The following is a 16,074-nucleotide window of genomic DNA, read 5'->3' as shown; positions in this document are numbered from 1 at the left end:
TATATATATATATATATATATATATATATATATATATATATATATATATATATATATATATATATACACACACACACACACATATATATATAAATATATATATATATATATATATATATATATATATATATATATATATATATATATATATATATATATATAAAAATATATATATATATATATATATATATATATATATATATATATATATATATATATATATATTAGGACCCAACTTATTTTGGGATCCAATACTGATACCAATATACTGTTTCAGTACTGATGTGATTAACCAATAAATTCCCCTCTGGAAAAAACCTTACCTAAAGTTTAAGCCCTGCATTCTCTAACCACATTCATTCTCATATGTTTCTCCCTTGTCTACTAAACATCAAAGAGCAGCCTCAATAATTCACTATGAATACCACATAGTGCAAAAAACATTGATTTAGAAACAAAACCAAATAAAACTCTAGTCAAAATAATAAACTAAATAAAATTCTAATCTGGACAGTGGTTAATAAGTTCACTCCAACTGGGGCAAGTTGTAATGTAGAAAGCACAACTTTTCAGCATTTTCTCCTTTCAGAGACCTTTGTATGTTATCATAAATGCAACTGTGCTGACAACTTTTTTGCTTGGTAAGGAAGAGGGTGAACAGCAGAGATACTTCTCAGCAAGTTGTGCTAGGCTCTTGAAACACTTGCTGTTATTTTGCAAATATACATGTCAATAAAATATGCATGTCTTGCAAAATATGCAAAACTTAAGATTATTAGAAGTTTATGACACCGAGGAGTTTAACATGTTTCACTAGCATTTTGGGTGGAATAGGGTCTAAAAAACGGAAGTGGATTTCAAGAATTTTAAAAAGTTTATTGTTATTATAATTGACTTTACGAATTGAAATTACGTTCATATGTAAATCTTAGCCTCGTCCTAAACATGGGTAGGATTTTGATGGGGCCACTTTTGATATTTCTATGACATACTTAAAGGATCAGCAGGTAATCTGCCTGCTAACAAGGTTCCTTAAGGGATTCTACACCAAGTAGGGAAGGGATCAGAGAGACCATTTTTGTATTTTACAACTTGGGACCCATTTGAAAGAAAATATATACAAAATTTACTCAGAGAGGGTCTACTTCAAAGTTATTCAATGACAAATAAATTACGAAGTTGTGCTCAACTAAGTCAAATGCTTGAAAATATGAACATGGCCAAGTGGACGTTCCTCAGATGATGGAAAAATCTAGCATCTAGGATCAAATCAGTAAAACTATGATTTAATAAAAACTTCTTTTTTTCTCATGTGAAATATTATTAGAAATAATAATCATCAAAATCTCTCTTTGTTGAGAAAGTACCAGTAAATTTGACAACTATTTTTGTCTGAGGATCCTTGGATTTTGACACCAATTGTTTCTCATCTGTTTTACATGTTCAGTAAAATTTCGACAGAGTCACCTATATTTCGAAAGGGCCGGTTGCTGTCTGTCGAAATTTCGACCAAGTTACTACAAGGTATTCTCAAAAGAAATGAATCTCATGATAGAAGCCAATATCTATGTTTGAATTTGGCTGAAGGTAGATTTTCAGTTGGCCTTGTATTCATTACATCAGACAAGAATTGTTGACACTTGGACCATAGTTTCATAAATATAATATTAGCTGCCATGGGCACCCATAGGCTGAATTTTAAGGTGGGGGGATTACCTGGTCTAATCGGCACTTCCGGTGCTGTATAATTGAAATCTCAAGAAAAAATATCATAGGCAGCGCTGTAGCGCTGCCTATTTAAAGAGCGATGTGGGCATAATATCTTGTTTTGTTTATTAGACCAGGGCACTTCTTATAAAAAGAAATGTTATAGGAACTTCGAAAAGAGCTAATGAAGGGCGACCAGCTCCCCCTCCCCTACGTCAACCACTTCCCCAAACACACCCAATCAACATTTGGAGATATCCATTTTGCTCGGCGTAGTTTAAAGGTCCGGAAATTATGACTTTGAGAAAGACAACCCCCCCCCCCCCCGCAGCCCTCAGGGCAAGGGTTGTAAGTTATGCCCTGGGGGGTATAAGGTGTTTATAGAAAGGATGGTCGTATAAACCTCAGAGGGGCCTCATTTGATTGGTAATCATAGGTTTTACTGGCCTTTTTAACAGTCAAACGTGATTGGAGGTCAACCAGCCCCCCCCCCCCCCCATGCACCAATCATTTCTCCAAACCCATTCAATCATAATTTTTTAGATAGCCATTTTGTTCAGTGTAGTTGAAAGGTTCAGAAATTCAGTCTTTGAGGATAACCACTTGCCCTTGCCCCCCCCCCGATGGGCGCCCATGTTTAGGGATATTTGGCATGTCAAACCCCCACAATTATGCAATTGGCCCATTATGCTATATAACTAAATGCTACTTTAAAACTAAATCAAAGGGCATTGTGTTTGCGGTTACCAATAAGACACTTCAGCAATATCTCAAGAACGACTGGGGGTATTACTTTGAATCTTTTGGCGACTACTATTACTACTTCTCTTACATTTTAAATAAATATATAGATTGTAAGTGTATCTAGGTTGTCAAAGAGCATAGATAGAATCTTTTGGGAATGATCTTAAGTTTTATTTTTCCAGGTCTCCCTTTTTACACCCTCCAATGAAGTTCCCATTTCCTTTAAATCTTTCTTTATGACGTCCTCCCACCCCAGACAAGGACGACCTGCTTTCCGTTTAGCCCTAGACGGTTGGCCGAAAAGAACAATCTTCGGCAATCTGTCATCCTTCATCCGAACAACGTGCCCTAGCCACCTCAACCCTTCTTTCATCATAGCCCTAGAGATCGGTATTGAACCACATTTTTCGTACAGCCTAATGTTTGAAATATGGTCAGTCAGCCGGGTACCCAGAACAATCCTTAAGCAATTTCTCTGGAAAACATTTAGCAAATCTTCATCCGCTTTTCAGAGCACCAATGCTTCAGAGCCATATTTGACCACTGTCATCATTGTAGCTTCTAATATTCTAATCATGATTTGCCGACTTATCTTCCAGTTCTTCCAAACTTTTTTTTTAACAGTGAAAAAACAACCTGAGCCTTGGCTATTCTACTTTTAACATCTTCACTGCTCCCACCATCTTTACTAATAATACTACCAAGATAAGTGAAGCTGCCAACCTGATCAATCTTTTCATTACCCAACGTCACCTTTTCATCTTCACTTATTTCTAGCCTTAGTGACTTAGTCTTCTTAACATTAATTTTCAAACCTATTCTAGCACACTGAACTCAGAAAACCTCTAAAAGTTCATCTAGGATGCTTAAATCGTCAGCATAATCTAAGTCCAGGAGACTTTTTCCTCCCCATTTGATTCCATGGTCTCCCATTGCCTTTCCTGTGCTCTTTTAAGACAAAGTCCATCAGCATAATCCACATAAAGGGGGATAAAACACAACCCTGCTTAACTCCTGATTTAATGCAAAACCAGCTGCTAACCTCATTTCCTACCTTAACCGCAGCAGTGTTATTCTCGTACATAGCACTAATCACTTTAATGCATTTGTCTGGCATCATAGGCAGCTATTTATCTGTAGTTATCTGGTATCATTAGCGCTGCCTAAGTAAAGAGCAATGTTTGCACAATGTATTTTTTTTTTCATACACGGGCACTTCGTATTGAAGGAGCTGTCGTAGAAACTTCGAAAAGGGCTCATTAGATTGGAAATTGGAATGGATAGCCATTTTGTTTCTCGCAGTTTAAAGCTCAGGAATTAAACCTTTGAGCAGGACACTCCCCACACGGTCTTCAGGGCAAGGGTTATAAGTTATGCCCTGGGGGCATATAATGTTTTTATTGAAATCTTTGTCGTAGAAACTTGAAAAAGGGCTCATTCGATTGGAAATGCAAAGGGCTAGTGCCCTTTTTAATAGTCGAAAGTGATTTGAGGGCAACTAACCCCCTCACGCCCACCTTTTCCCCAATCACATCCAATCAAAACTTTTAGATAGCAATTTTATTCAACGTAGTTGAAAGTTTTGGAAATTAGGTCTTTAAGGATGACAACCCATCCCTCCCCCCACAACCCTCAGGGCAAGGGTTGTAACTGATGCCCTGGGACCATGTAAGGTTCTTATAGAAAGTTATGTTGTAAAAACATCAAAAAGGGCTCATTCAATTGGAAATTAAAAGGGCTAGTGCCCTTTTAATAGTCGAAAGTGATTGAAGGGAAACTACCCCCCCTCACGCCCACCATTTCCCCTAACACATCCAATCAAAATTTTGAGATATCCATTTTGTTCAATGAAGTCAAAAGTTCTGGAAATTAGGTCTTTTAGGATGATAACCCCCGCAGAGCCCTCAGTGCAAGGGTTGTAAGTTATGTCCTGGGGGCATATAAGGTCTATATAGAAAGTTGTTGTGAAAATTTCAAAAAAGGCTCATTTGTTTGGAAATTGAAATTGCCCTTTTTAATAGTCGAAAGTGAGTGGAGAGTAATTGACCCCCCTCTCGCGCCTACCTTTTCCCCAAACACATCCAATCAAAATTTTTAGATAGCCATTTTTTTCAATGTAGTTGAAAGTTTTGGAAATTAGGTATTTAAGGATGACAACCCTTCCCCCCCCCCATAGCCCTCAGGGCAAGGGTTGTAAGTTATGCCCAGGGGACATATAAGGTTTTTATTGAAAGCGTTGTTGTAAAAACTTCAAAAGGGCTCATTCAATTGGAAATTGAAAGGGCTAGTGCCTTTTTTTATAGTTGAAAGTGACTGGAGAGTGACTAACGCTCCTCTCATGCCCACCATTTTCCCAAACACATCCAATCAAAATTTGAGATATCCATTTTGTTCAACGTAGTTGAAAGTTCTTGAAATTATGTCTTTTAGGATGATAGCCCCCTCAGAGCCCTCAGTGCAAGGGTTGTAAGTTAAGCCCTGGGGTCATATAAAGTTTATATAGAAAGCTGTTGTACAAATTTCAAAAAGGGCTCATTTGATTGGAAATTGAAATTGCCCTTTTTAAAAGTCAGAAGTGAGTGGAGAGTAATTAACCCCCCTCTCACGCCCACCATTTCCCCAAAAACATTCATTATAATTTTAGAGATAGTCAGTTTGTTCAACATAGTTGAAAGTTCTGGAAATTATGTATTTAAGGATGACAAACCCCCCAGAGCTCCAAGGACAAAGATTGTAAGTTATGCCCTGGGGGCATATAAGGTTTTATAGGTAGAGTTGTCGCAAAACTTCAAAAGGGACTCATCCAATTGGAAATTGAAAGGGCTAGTGCCCTTTTTAATAGTCGAAAGTGATGGGAGGGTAACTAACCCCCCTCTCACTCCCACCATTCCTCCAGACACATCCAATCAAAATTTTTAGATAGCCATTTTCTTCAACGTAGTAGAAAAAACTGGAAATTTAGTCTTTGAGAATGACATCCCCTGCAGTCCTCAGGGCAAGGGTTGTAAGTTATGCCCTGGGGGCATTTAAGATTTTTATTGAGTGTTGTTGTAGAAACTTCAAAAGGGCTCATTTGATTGGAAATTGAAAGGGTTAGTGTCATTTTTAATAGTTGAAAGTAATTGGAGAGCAACTACCGCCCCTCTCATGCCCACCATTTCCCCAAACACATCCAATCCAAATTTTGATATAGCCATTTTATTTAACGTAGTTGAAAGTTCTGGAAATTAGGTCTTAGAGGATAACAGCCACCCTAACAGCCCTTAGGGTAAGGGTTGTAATTTATGCCCTGGGGGCATATAAGGTGTTTATAGAAAGCGTTGTGGGTTCAAAAACGGCTCATTCGACTGGAAATCGAAAGGCCTAGTGCCCTTTTTAATAGTCGAAAGTGATTTGAAGGCTTGACACTTTTATAGTAAAGATTAATGTGGGTATAATGTATTTTTTGTTGTTGTTTAGACCAGGGCACTTCGTATCCAGGGAGTTGTCGTGGGAACTTCGAAAAGGGCTCATTCGATTGAAAATAGAAAGGGCTGATACCCTTTTAATATTCAGAAGGGATTGGAGGGCAACTAATCCCCCTCCCACGCCCACCCTCCCATTTGCCCATTATGTTTAAAAACTAAATGTTGCCTTAAGATTAAATCGAAATGCACTGTGTAAATGCTAATGTCCAATAAGGTATCTCAGCAGTATCCCAAGAACGACTGAGGGTATTATGTTCAAACTTTCGGGGCTATTTCTGCTCTTAAAATTTATCCATATAAAAATAGCATAAGTGTATCCAAGCTATCAAAGAAAGTAAACAGATTTTTTTGCAAATGGAATCAAGTTTTCCGTTTCAGGTCAACTAGAGGAGGTATGATACTAAATTGAACACTAATATTTGTGTCCAGATGTTTAAAAGAGTGTATGTTATGAAAAATAGCTGAAAATTTTTCTCCAGCATACAAACAGCAGGCCAAACTATAAAGTCTTAAAAAAAGAAAAGATTTAAAGCATTATTTTCTTTTTACCTGAAGAGACTACGCTAATATAAAACAAACAGAAATTACTTTAAAAAAATTTCCACAAAATAAGTTTTTCAAAGAATCTACCAAGTCATCAAATAATCTACCAAACGTGAAACTAGCACAAATCAGCATCAATAAATAAATGAAACCCAAAACAAACAGAAATGACAATAAATAACCGAGTCAAACACAAAACGAGCAGAAATTAACATAAGTTGGGCTCAAAACCCCTATGCCTTCCCAAGGCCAGAACAAAATTTGCACTTTACTGAAAAAAAAATACAAATGAATGTGCATTGTCAGTTTAATATACATATACTGATATTTAATAATCAAAATGTTAATATTATTTGATTTATTAAAGTTATAAAAGTAAAAACACTTATTGTTTGAAAAACTTATTTTGTGGAAAGTTTTTTTAATTAATAAAACCATTATTAAAGCTCTTCAATCAACAGAATCGAACGCTTGCTCATAATCTATAAAACTGAGGACCAAAGGTGTTTGACAACTCAAGTACTTTTCGATTATTAATATAAGAGTGAAAATATGGTCAACACATCCTCTACCTTTTCTAAGACTGCACAGTTCTTCTCTTAAAACTGTGTCTATGGCATCTCTCAGTCTAAAAAGTATTATATTACTAAGTAATTTACTACTTACAGAGACAATACTAATGCCTTGATAATTACCACACTCACTTTTATCACCTTTCCTATAAAGTGGCTTAATTAAGGTTATCCTAAAATCCTTAGGTACTTCCCCTTTTTCAAAAATCATATTCATAATCTTCAGTAACATATTTCTAACCTCAGAGCCACCATATTTAAGAAACTAATTTACCACCCTATCAGTACCTGGAGCCTTATTATTTTTTAATCATTTTAGTACTATTGCTAATTCTTCCACACAAAACAAATCTTCCTTCACATCCATGGTATCACAAACTTTTTCATTTTCCTCTATATCTTTTCCTGCAACTCTATCTTGGTTTAGCAAATTCTCAAAATATGCAGCCCATCTCTCTTTAATTCTTTCCTTATCACTAATTATGGTCCCATTTCTATCTTTAACAGGGCCAAGTCATGATTGACTACTCCCTCTCAATTTATTAACATGCCAGTACAATATTTTACTACTAATAAATTCTATTCTATTTTACTATTATGCTGTCTAGCTGCATCTTCCAGATGCTTGGCAATTTTATCCATGGCCTCCACTTCACACCTCCTTAGTTCATATTTTAATGCTTTCTCCACTTTCTTTACATTCCTTTTGTTTCCATATGATCTATCATTACGATAATTCTTGTACAAGTCCTTTCTCCTTTCTATTAAACATAAAGCTTTTTCACTAATATTCTTAGCTGCAGTCCTAGCGTTCTTCCCTAAGACACCTTCAGCAACTTCACAAATTACTTTTCTAAAATTATTCAACCATCTTCCACATTATCAAATTTTAAACTCACAAGTTAAGTATTCAACTGCTCCTGGAAAGTTTCTCTCAAATTCTCATCCTGGAGTCTACCAACATCATAACTTCCCGAGAGGTAGTTATCCTTCGAAATTTCAGACACTACTAGATGGTGATCTTTACGTTTAACATCAATAACAGCACTCCTGTATACCCTAGTATCTTGTATTGATCCTGCCAGTCTTTGGTTTACTATAACATAATCAATAAGGCTTGCTGTCTTCCCATCACGAGAATACAATGTTAACTTATGTTTATGTATTGTTTATAACTAGATTGTTATACCTACAAACTTTCAAAAGTATGTATCCATTACTGTTTTCTTTTCACACCAAATTTACCTAGGCTAGGATACCATCTATCCCTATTTCTACTAACCTGGGGGCTAAATCTCCTAGTAAAACATAATATTTCTACCTGGGACCCAGTCTATTTGCTCCTGTAACTGTGAGTAAAATTATCTGAGTCACTAGTATCTCTGTGAGTCGGTTCTACAGGGGCATATACTACTATAACTGATACACTGAACTTTTTAGTCATAAAATGAGCAATTTGTATCCTATTATTAATACCTTCCCAGCCTAAACAAGACTTGGCAGCTTCCTTATTCATCATGAGCCCTACTCCCGCCTAAGTTATATTCTGGTCTTGAGAAGCCATGGGGGTTATCAGCCCTAGTAATGTTAATTTTTGCTCGTTTTGAGCTTGACTTGGCTATTTATTATAATTTTTGTTTGTTTTGAGTTTCATTTAATTGTTGATAGCGATTTGTAGTAGTTTTATGCTTGGAAGATTATTTGACTTTGTTTCTGCCCATTTTTGGCTTAATAGAGCTCTTTACTTTTCTTTGAAAACTTATTCTGTGGAATAAGTTTTTAAATTAATAAAAATATATGACACCATCATTCAGCCAGGGGGGGCTGGCGCCCCCCCTTATGGGTCCCCATGTTAGCTGCCCTTTTAATTTGATTTTATCAAGAAAAAGCCAATGTGGCTATATTTTAGAGAATATCAGATGTATCTTGATGCATGGGTGCTGATCCCAACTTTTTTTTTACGAAAAAAAAAAAATAACCAAGTAATGACAGTTTGAACATTACATAGTTAAAAAATTGTTGGGAGCTCTTTTTGTGTCAAAAACAGGAAACTGATTAAATTGAATATTCTCTTCTTATCTCAGTGTATTGGATATAGTGTCCACGTTTTCCATTGTCGAAATATAACAACAGCTTCAAGAGATGGTGTTCCAAGTCACAACTAAGCAGAGTTATCCGGTTTTGAAGGAAAATTTCAATAGTGGTTCCAAAATTGCAATTTCAAATCATCAGTACCTTTACTCTATATATATATATATATATATATATATATATATATATATATATATATATATATATATATATATATATATATATATATATATATATATATATATATATATATATATATATATATATATATATATATATATATATATATATATATATATATATATATATATATATATATATATAGTACCAATACAAGTTTTTTTAACTGAAAGTAAGGAGCGACATTAAAACTTAAAACGAACAGAAATTATTCTGTATATGAAAGGGGCTGTCCCCTCCTCAGCACCTTGCTCTTTATGCTAAAGTTTTTTATTGTTTTAAAAAATAAAGTTGTGAGACAGAGTCAAACTTTAGCATAAAGAGCAAGGCGTTCAGGAGGTGACAGTCCCTTTCTTATACGGAATAATTTGTGTTTGTTTTAAGTTTTAATGTCACTCCATACTTTCAGTTAAAAAAAAAACTTGTTTTTTTTATTTATTGTTTTAAAAAATAAAGTTGTCAGACAGTCAAACTTTAGTGTAAAGAGCAAGGTGTTGAGGAGGGGGCAGCCCCTTTCATATACGGAATAATTTTTGTTCATTTTAAGTTCTAATGTTGCTCCTTACTTTCAGTCAAAAAGACTTGTTTTTTTCATTTAATTTCTGAACGTTTTTGAATTGATCCAGCTTTGATTTTGGCTCACCGTACATGAATAATTAAAACGAAATTTGTATATTAATTTTACTTTTTTTGGCTAAATGGCTTTCTCGAAATTTTGATCTGACATAACTTACGAATTAATTTACGTAACGAACTTCTATATTTGTCATTTCTATTATGTATATTAGAAGATTCGCCCCCTAGTCAATACCTTGCTCTTTATGCTAAATTTTAAATTTTGTTCCAATTCATTAAGAATTACCCCTTAATTACAAAGGCCATTAATTAGAATAAATAGCTCTGATGAAAGTACAAAAAAAAAACTTTAGCATAAAGAGTGAGGTAATGACTACAGGGCAAACCCAATCGTATACATAATAATTTCTGTTGGTTTTAAGTTTTGATGTTGCTCCTTACTTTCAGTTGAATTTTTTTTCTTTAATTTCTGATTATTTTTTTAAGTAGTTCTGGGAAATCCAGTGCCCCTTTCATAGCAATGCCCCTTCCCCCATGAAAATGTATCATGGGAACAGAAAAAATCCCCCCTGAAAACTTATGTATACTTCCCAATAGCCAATACTATATGTAAACATCAGGCAAAGTTCACAACTTGCAGACCTTCCCCCAGAGACTGTGGGGGATTAAGTCATCCTCAAAGACATAGATATTATGTTTTTTTACCATGTTGAACAAAATGGCTATCTTAAAGTTTTGATTGGATGACTTTGGGGAAAAAATGAGCATGGGAGGGGGCCTAGTTGCCCTCCATTTATTTGGTCACTTAAAAAGGGCACTAGGCTAGGAATAAGTGAAGATGAAAAGGTGACGTTGGGTAATGAAAAGATTGATCAGGTGGGCAGCTTCACTTACCTTGGTAGTATTATTAGTAAAGATGGTGGGAGCAGTGAAGATGTTAAAAATAGAATAGCCAAGGCTCAGGGTGTTTTTTCACAGTTAAAAAAAGTTTGGAAGAATAGGAAGATAAGTCTGCAAACCAAGATTAGAATATTAGAAGCTACAGAGATGAAAGTGGTCAAATTTTGCTCTGAAGCATGGACGCTCCAAAAAGCGGATGATGATTTGCTAGATGTTTTCCAGAGAAATTGCTTAAGGATTGTTCTGGGTACCCGGCTGACTGACCGTATTTCAAACCATAGGCTATACGAAAAATGTGGTTCAATACTGCTTTCTAGGTCTATAATGAAAGAAAGGTTGAGGTGGTTAGGGCATGTTGTGCGGATGAAGGATGACAGATTGCTGAAGATTGTTCTTTTCGGCCAACCATCTAGGGCTAAATGGAAAGCAGGTCTTCCCCATCTGGGGTGGGAGGACGTCATAAAGAAAGATTTAAAGGAAATGGGAACTTTGTGGGCGGGTGTAAAAAGGGAGGCTTTGAATAGATTGGGGTGGAGGAGGAGCGTGCGTAGCTGTGTTGGCCTCAGGCGGCTTGGTGCTGCGATGAGTTGTTAGTATTAGTAGTAGTAGTAAACACACATCTGTGATCTTTGTCCCAGCAAAAAAATACAAAATTCCACATTTTTGCGGATAGGAGCTTGAAATCTCTGTATTAGGGTTCTCTGATACGCTGAATCTGATGGTTTAATTTTCATTAATGTTCTATGACTTTTAGGGGTGTTTCCCCCTTTTTTGGAAAATAAGGCAAATTTTCTCAGGTGTGTAATTTTTGATGGGTAAGACTAAACTTGATGAAACTTATATATTTGAAATCATCATAAAATCTGATTCTTTTGATGCATCTATTTATTTCAAAATTCAGTTTTTTAGAGTTTTGGTTACTATTGAATCAGGTCACTCCTTACTTAAAGTTTGTTACCACAAACTGTTTGATTTATTGACATCAAAATTTTGTTTTTAAAAGTTTCAATTACTATTGAGCTGCATTGCTTGTTTTTTTTATTACATATATGTTATTATGTATATGAGGGGGTTCTCCCCCTAGTCCATATCTTGCTCTTGATGTTAAAGTTTGAATTTTGTTTAAATCACAAAGGCCATTTAATTAGAATAGATAGCTCTTTTGAAAGTACTAAAAAAAAAACTTTAGCATAAAGACCAAGGTATTGACTAGGGGACAAACCCCCTCATCTATGTAATACTTTCTATTTGTTTTAAGTTTTAATGTTGCTCCTTTTTTCAGTTGAAAAAATTTGTTTTTTTTTAAATTTTATTTCTGATCTTTTTTAAATAATGCTTGGAAATCTGGTACACCCTTCATTGAAATGTCCTTTCCCCCAATGAAACATCCTCCCATGTAACACATCCTCCAATCCATCCCCTCAGCCAGAAAAAATCCCTTGTGGAAATTTCTGTATACTTCCCAATAACCAATACTATATGTAAACAATGGGCAAAGTTCATAACTTGCAGCCCTTCCTCTGGGAACTGTGGGGGATTGAGTCATCCTCAAAGACATATTTATTAGATTTTTGACTATACTGAACAAAACGGATATCTCAGTTTTGATTGGGTGACTTCAGGAAAAAAATGAGCATGGGAGGGGGACAAGTTGCCTTCCAATTTTTTGGTCACTTAAAAAGGGCACTAGAACTTTTAATTTCCATTCAAATGAACCCTCCCTCAATATTCTAGGACTACTGGATCAATACAATCACCCCTGGAAAAAAAACAAATAAACATGCATCTATGATCTTTCTTCTGGCAAAAAATACAAAATTCGACATTTTTGCAGATAGGAGCTTGAAACATCTACAGTAGGGTTTTCTGTTATGCCGGATCTGATGTTTTGATTTTAATTAAGATTATATCACTTTTAGGGGGTGTTTCCTCTTTTTTTTCAAAAATAAGGCAATTAGTTTAAGGCTAGTAACTTTTGATGGGTAAGATTGAACTTGATGAAACTTATACATTTGAAATCAGCATAAAAATCTGATTCTTTTGATGTATCTACTGGTATCAAAAATCTGTTTTTTAGAGTTTCAGTTACTATTGAGCCAGGTTGCTCCTTACTTACAGTTTGTTACCTTAAATTAGTATAGCTTAGCCTACATAAAAAGCGTCATAAGGTGCATTGGGGGTATTAATGCACAATTTTGGCTCTTGAAAAGGATACATGTTAAGGAAAAAAATACTCATTTCATAAAATGCAGATAAACGGTAGTTAATATATTTCAAAGAATATTCCACTATACTTTACCCTAACTTCCTCTAATGTGCAAATATATAACCCAAATTACAAATTTCCCATGCCCTGCAATCCAAAGGAGAAAAATTCTCTTGTTTCAACCCATGTGCTGAATCAAACCAACTGAGGCAAAATCAAGAAACAGAAGTTTACAGGAAATATATGATTTTGGCTAAATATTTGAGCATTAGGTGAAGGTTGGGGGTAAAGTATAATGGAGCTGTAGTCAAAATGTGTTAACCATAATTGTTTGTAAATTTGGGGCAGTTTACATTACTGACCTACAAATAAGATGAACATACCACTTGATGTCTATTTATGCTCTTTCTAAATATAATAGCTGTTTTACTTGGAAATTCAATTTTAAGCCCATTATGGACCCTAAAAGATTATACCTTTTCCTCTTATTTTTAGCTATATAAATGGCTTAAAAACAACAATTCTTACTTCTTTATCTGCTGAACAATTACAGTTAAGACATTTTGATTGTTAAGTTAAGATGCCTGAATTATATACTTATCATGTGTTTTCTGGTTCTTAATTTTTGTCATAGACATTCCAAATGGGTATACTGGTTTAAACAAGAGTAATGTTAACAGCTTACAGTAAACACAGCAATTCTTTGAAGATTTAAAAATTGTTTATTCAACTGGATCAAGATTGCCTTTTGATTGTATAATTTTAGAAAAACAGATCTATAATCATATAGTAAGGTTTTAACCATTATTTTTAACCCTTTTCTATATCAAAAATAAGAGAAAAAGTTATTACCTTTGAGAATCCATAAGGGGCTTAAATTGAACTTCTGAGTAAAATGACTAAAATATATAGAAAACATAAAAAAGACATCAAGTTGTATGAACATACCTATTCATAGCATTGTTTTCTTAATATGATTCCTTTTCAAAAGCTGCAATTATGTACTAATAATGTAGGCAAGTAGGTGGTATGTTCAGCTTTTAGCTAGTAAATTAATCAAATGCTGATAAATTTAACCACACAACTTCCATTTGGATCAATTGAGACCTGTCAGTGCTTGTTTGGTCAATAAAGATCATAGTTGTAGTAGTAGATGTAATGCTAGCTCTTATATAAGTTAATTTTATTGATAAAGATTTTATTTCAAATTAAATTTTTGAAAGTTATAAAGGAGATTGAAATTCCCATATAATATCAGCAGATTGAAAAGTCCATAATTGGAATCACCATTGTCAAATATTCCTTCACCAATTATTTGATCACCAACCATTCAAATATAGAATCACTATTGTCAGAAGTTTTGAACCCTTTATCTAGAAAAACAAGAAAAATTTTACACTTTTGATTGTTTTTTGTGAATAGTGCTCCAAATGGTAAAATTCTACTTTAGCTACTTTTGGTTGTCTTGGAAAGGGGTTGGGTTAGGGAAATGAAACTTTCAGGGATGGGTCTACAAGCTAAAGTATGTTCTAGGAAGGTATTTTGAAGCACCTATCTCTGCTCCTCCCTCTAGAGGGTCCTGAAATTTGTCTATATGACAGGTCTATACCTATTGAAATTTTGATGAAACAACTTTTTACCTGAATTTTCAAGTAGCCTATCAGTTTCTTTTTCTCTGACTTTAGCTTTGAAAATGCAATTTCAGTTATTTGAGCAGAATTTTAAGCCATATCAATGTTTTATTTACAAAATTTAGGAAATGTATATGCATATCTTTAAAACCTAATAAGTTGGGATTGAGCAAAGTTGTGAAGCTGAAAACAATTTTGTTGTACTTTATTTATGCAGAAGATCTATTTTGCAAGGTTTCACTTCTATAACTCACAGATATTTAGAGGTCATCAAAGGTCAGGACCCTCTAGAGGGAGAAGGAGTGGAGGTATGTGCTTCAAAATACCTTCCCAGGACATACTTTAGCCTGTACACCCAGCCCTGAAGGTTTCATTTTCTTAACCTAACTTTACCCCTTTCCAAGATAGTCAAAAGCAGCTAAGGTCAATATCTACCAAATCATATTATTGAGTTAGGAATAAAGTGAATATACCATTCAATGCCTTTTTTAATCCTGATTACGAATATAATAAGCGTTTGTATCGGAAATTAATTTAAGCCCCCTCCCCCCCGATATAGGCTATACCTAACCGAACCCTGAATGGGCATAGCCTATATAGGGGGGGGGGCTGAAATTCATTTCCAATACAAATGCTTATTATATTCGTAATCAGCATAAAAAAGGCATTGAATGGTGTATTCACTTTTTTATGCTGATTACAAATATAATAAGCATTTGTATTGGAAATTAATTTCAGCCCCCCCCCCTATATAGGCTATACCTAACCCTGAATTGGCATATATAGGGGGGGGGCTGAAATTCATTTCCGATAGAAATGCTTATTATATTCATAATAAGCATAAAAAAAGGCATCAAATGGTGTATTCACTTTAGTCCTAACTCAATAATATGATTTGGTAGATATTGACCGCAGCTAAAGTAGAATTTTACCCTCCAAACAACAAATTCTTACAAGAAAGCCTAGTCTACTTTTTGGATGACCTAGCCTACCTCCAACATAGGCCTACATCACCAACAACCTAACACTAAACCTGGGTAATCCAGTTTCATGGCATTTTCAGCATAAAAGTACTTACTTCATATGACTTTTTTGAACTCGGCTGAATCATTTCACTAACAGATTGGTAAATGTACCTATTAGTGAAACTTCTAACGCGATGTGGCTTTAAAAATTTTGCCATTTACCAGTTTAAGGATAAACGATAAGTTCCGAAAACCGCGCAGTTTTATCCGAGCCAAACCTTATTTTGCGTTATTACTTCTCGGCCTTTTGGGTAAGAGCAATATGTAGTTCTGCTAAATTTATTAAGCCATGTAGATAAAGTTTAGAAGCTTCTTAAGTCTGTGATAATATCAGGTTAACATGTGCAATTCTTGAACCAATCTGCAGTCACACATGTCGATAAAAAGCTAAATTTGTAAATGAACTGTATTTTTCTTTAAATTTTATTATTA

At 34.7% G+C, this 16,074-nt stretch overlaps 1 protein-coding gene across 1 annotated transcript in view; it reads right to left on the bottom strand.

Annotated features, from left to right (window-relative positions):
* The window catches only part of LOC148941584 (folylpolyglutamate synthase, mitochondrial-like), a 50,987-nt gene extending 35,203 nt beyond the window's left edge, over window positions 1-15,784 (bottom strand). The window contains exon 1 of the mRNA XM_089104313.1: window positions 15,696-15,784. Coding sequence (XP_088960439.1) covers window positions 15,696-15,728 — 33 coding nt within the window. The 5' untranslated portion in view covers window positions 15,729-15,784. The remainder of the gene's footprint in view (window positions 1-15,695) is intronic.
* Window positions 15,785-16,074: the final 290 nt, after the last annotated feature.

Source organism: Artemia sp. Qi Xiang Cuo, chromosome 18, assembly GCF_049724085.1.
Source record: "Artemia sp. Qi Xiang Cuo chromosome 18, ASM4972408v1, whole genome shotgun sequence".
NCBI classification, from domain to species: Eukaryota; Metazoa; Arthropoda; class Branchiopoda; order Anostraca; family Artemiidae; genus Artemia; species Artemia sp. Qi Xiang Cuo.
Note: the sequence above shows the minus strand (reverse complement) of the source record. Positions and strands in the feature narration are given on the sequence as shown.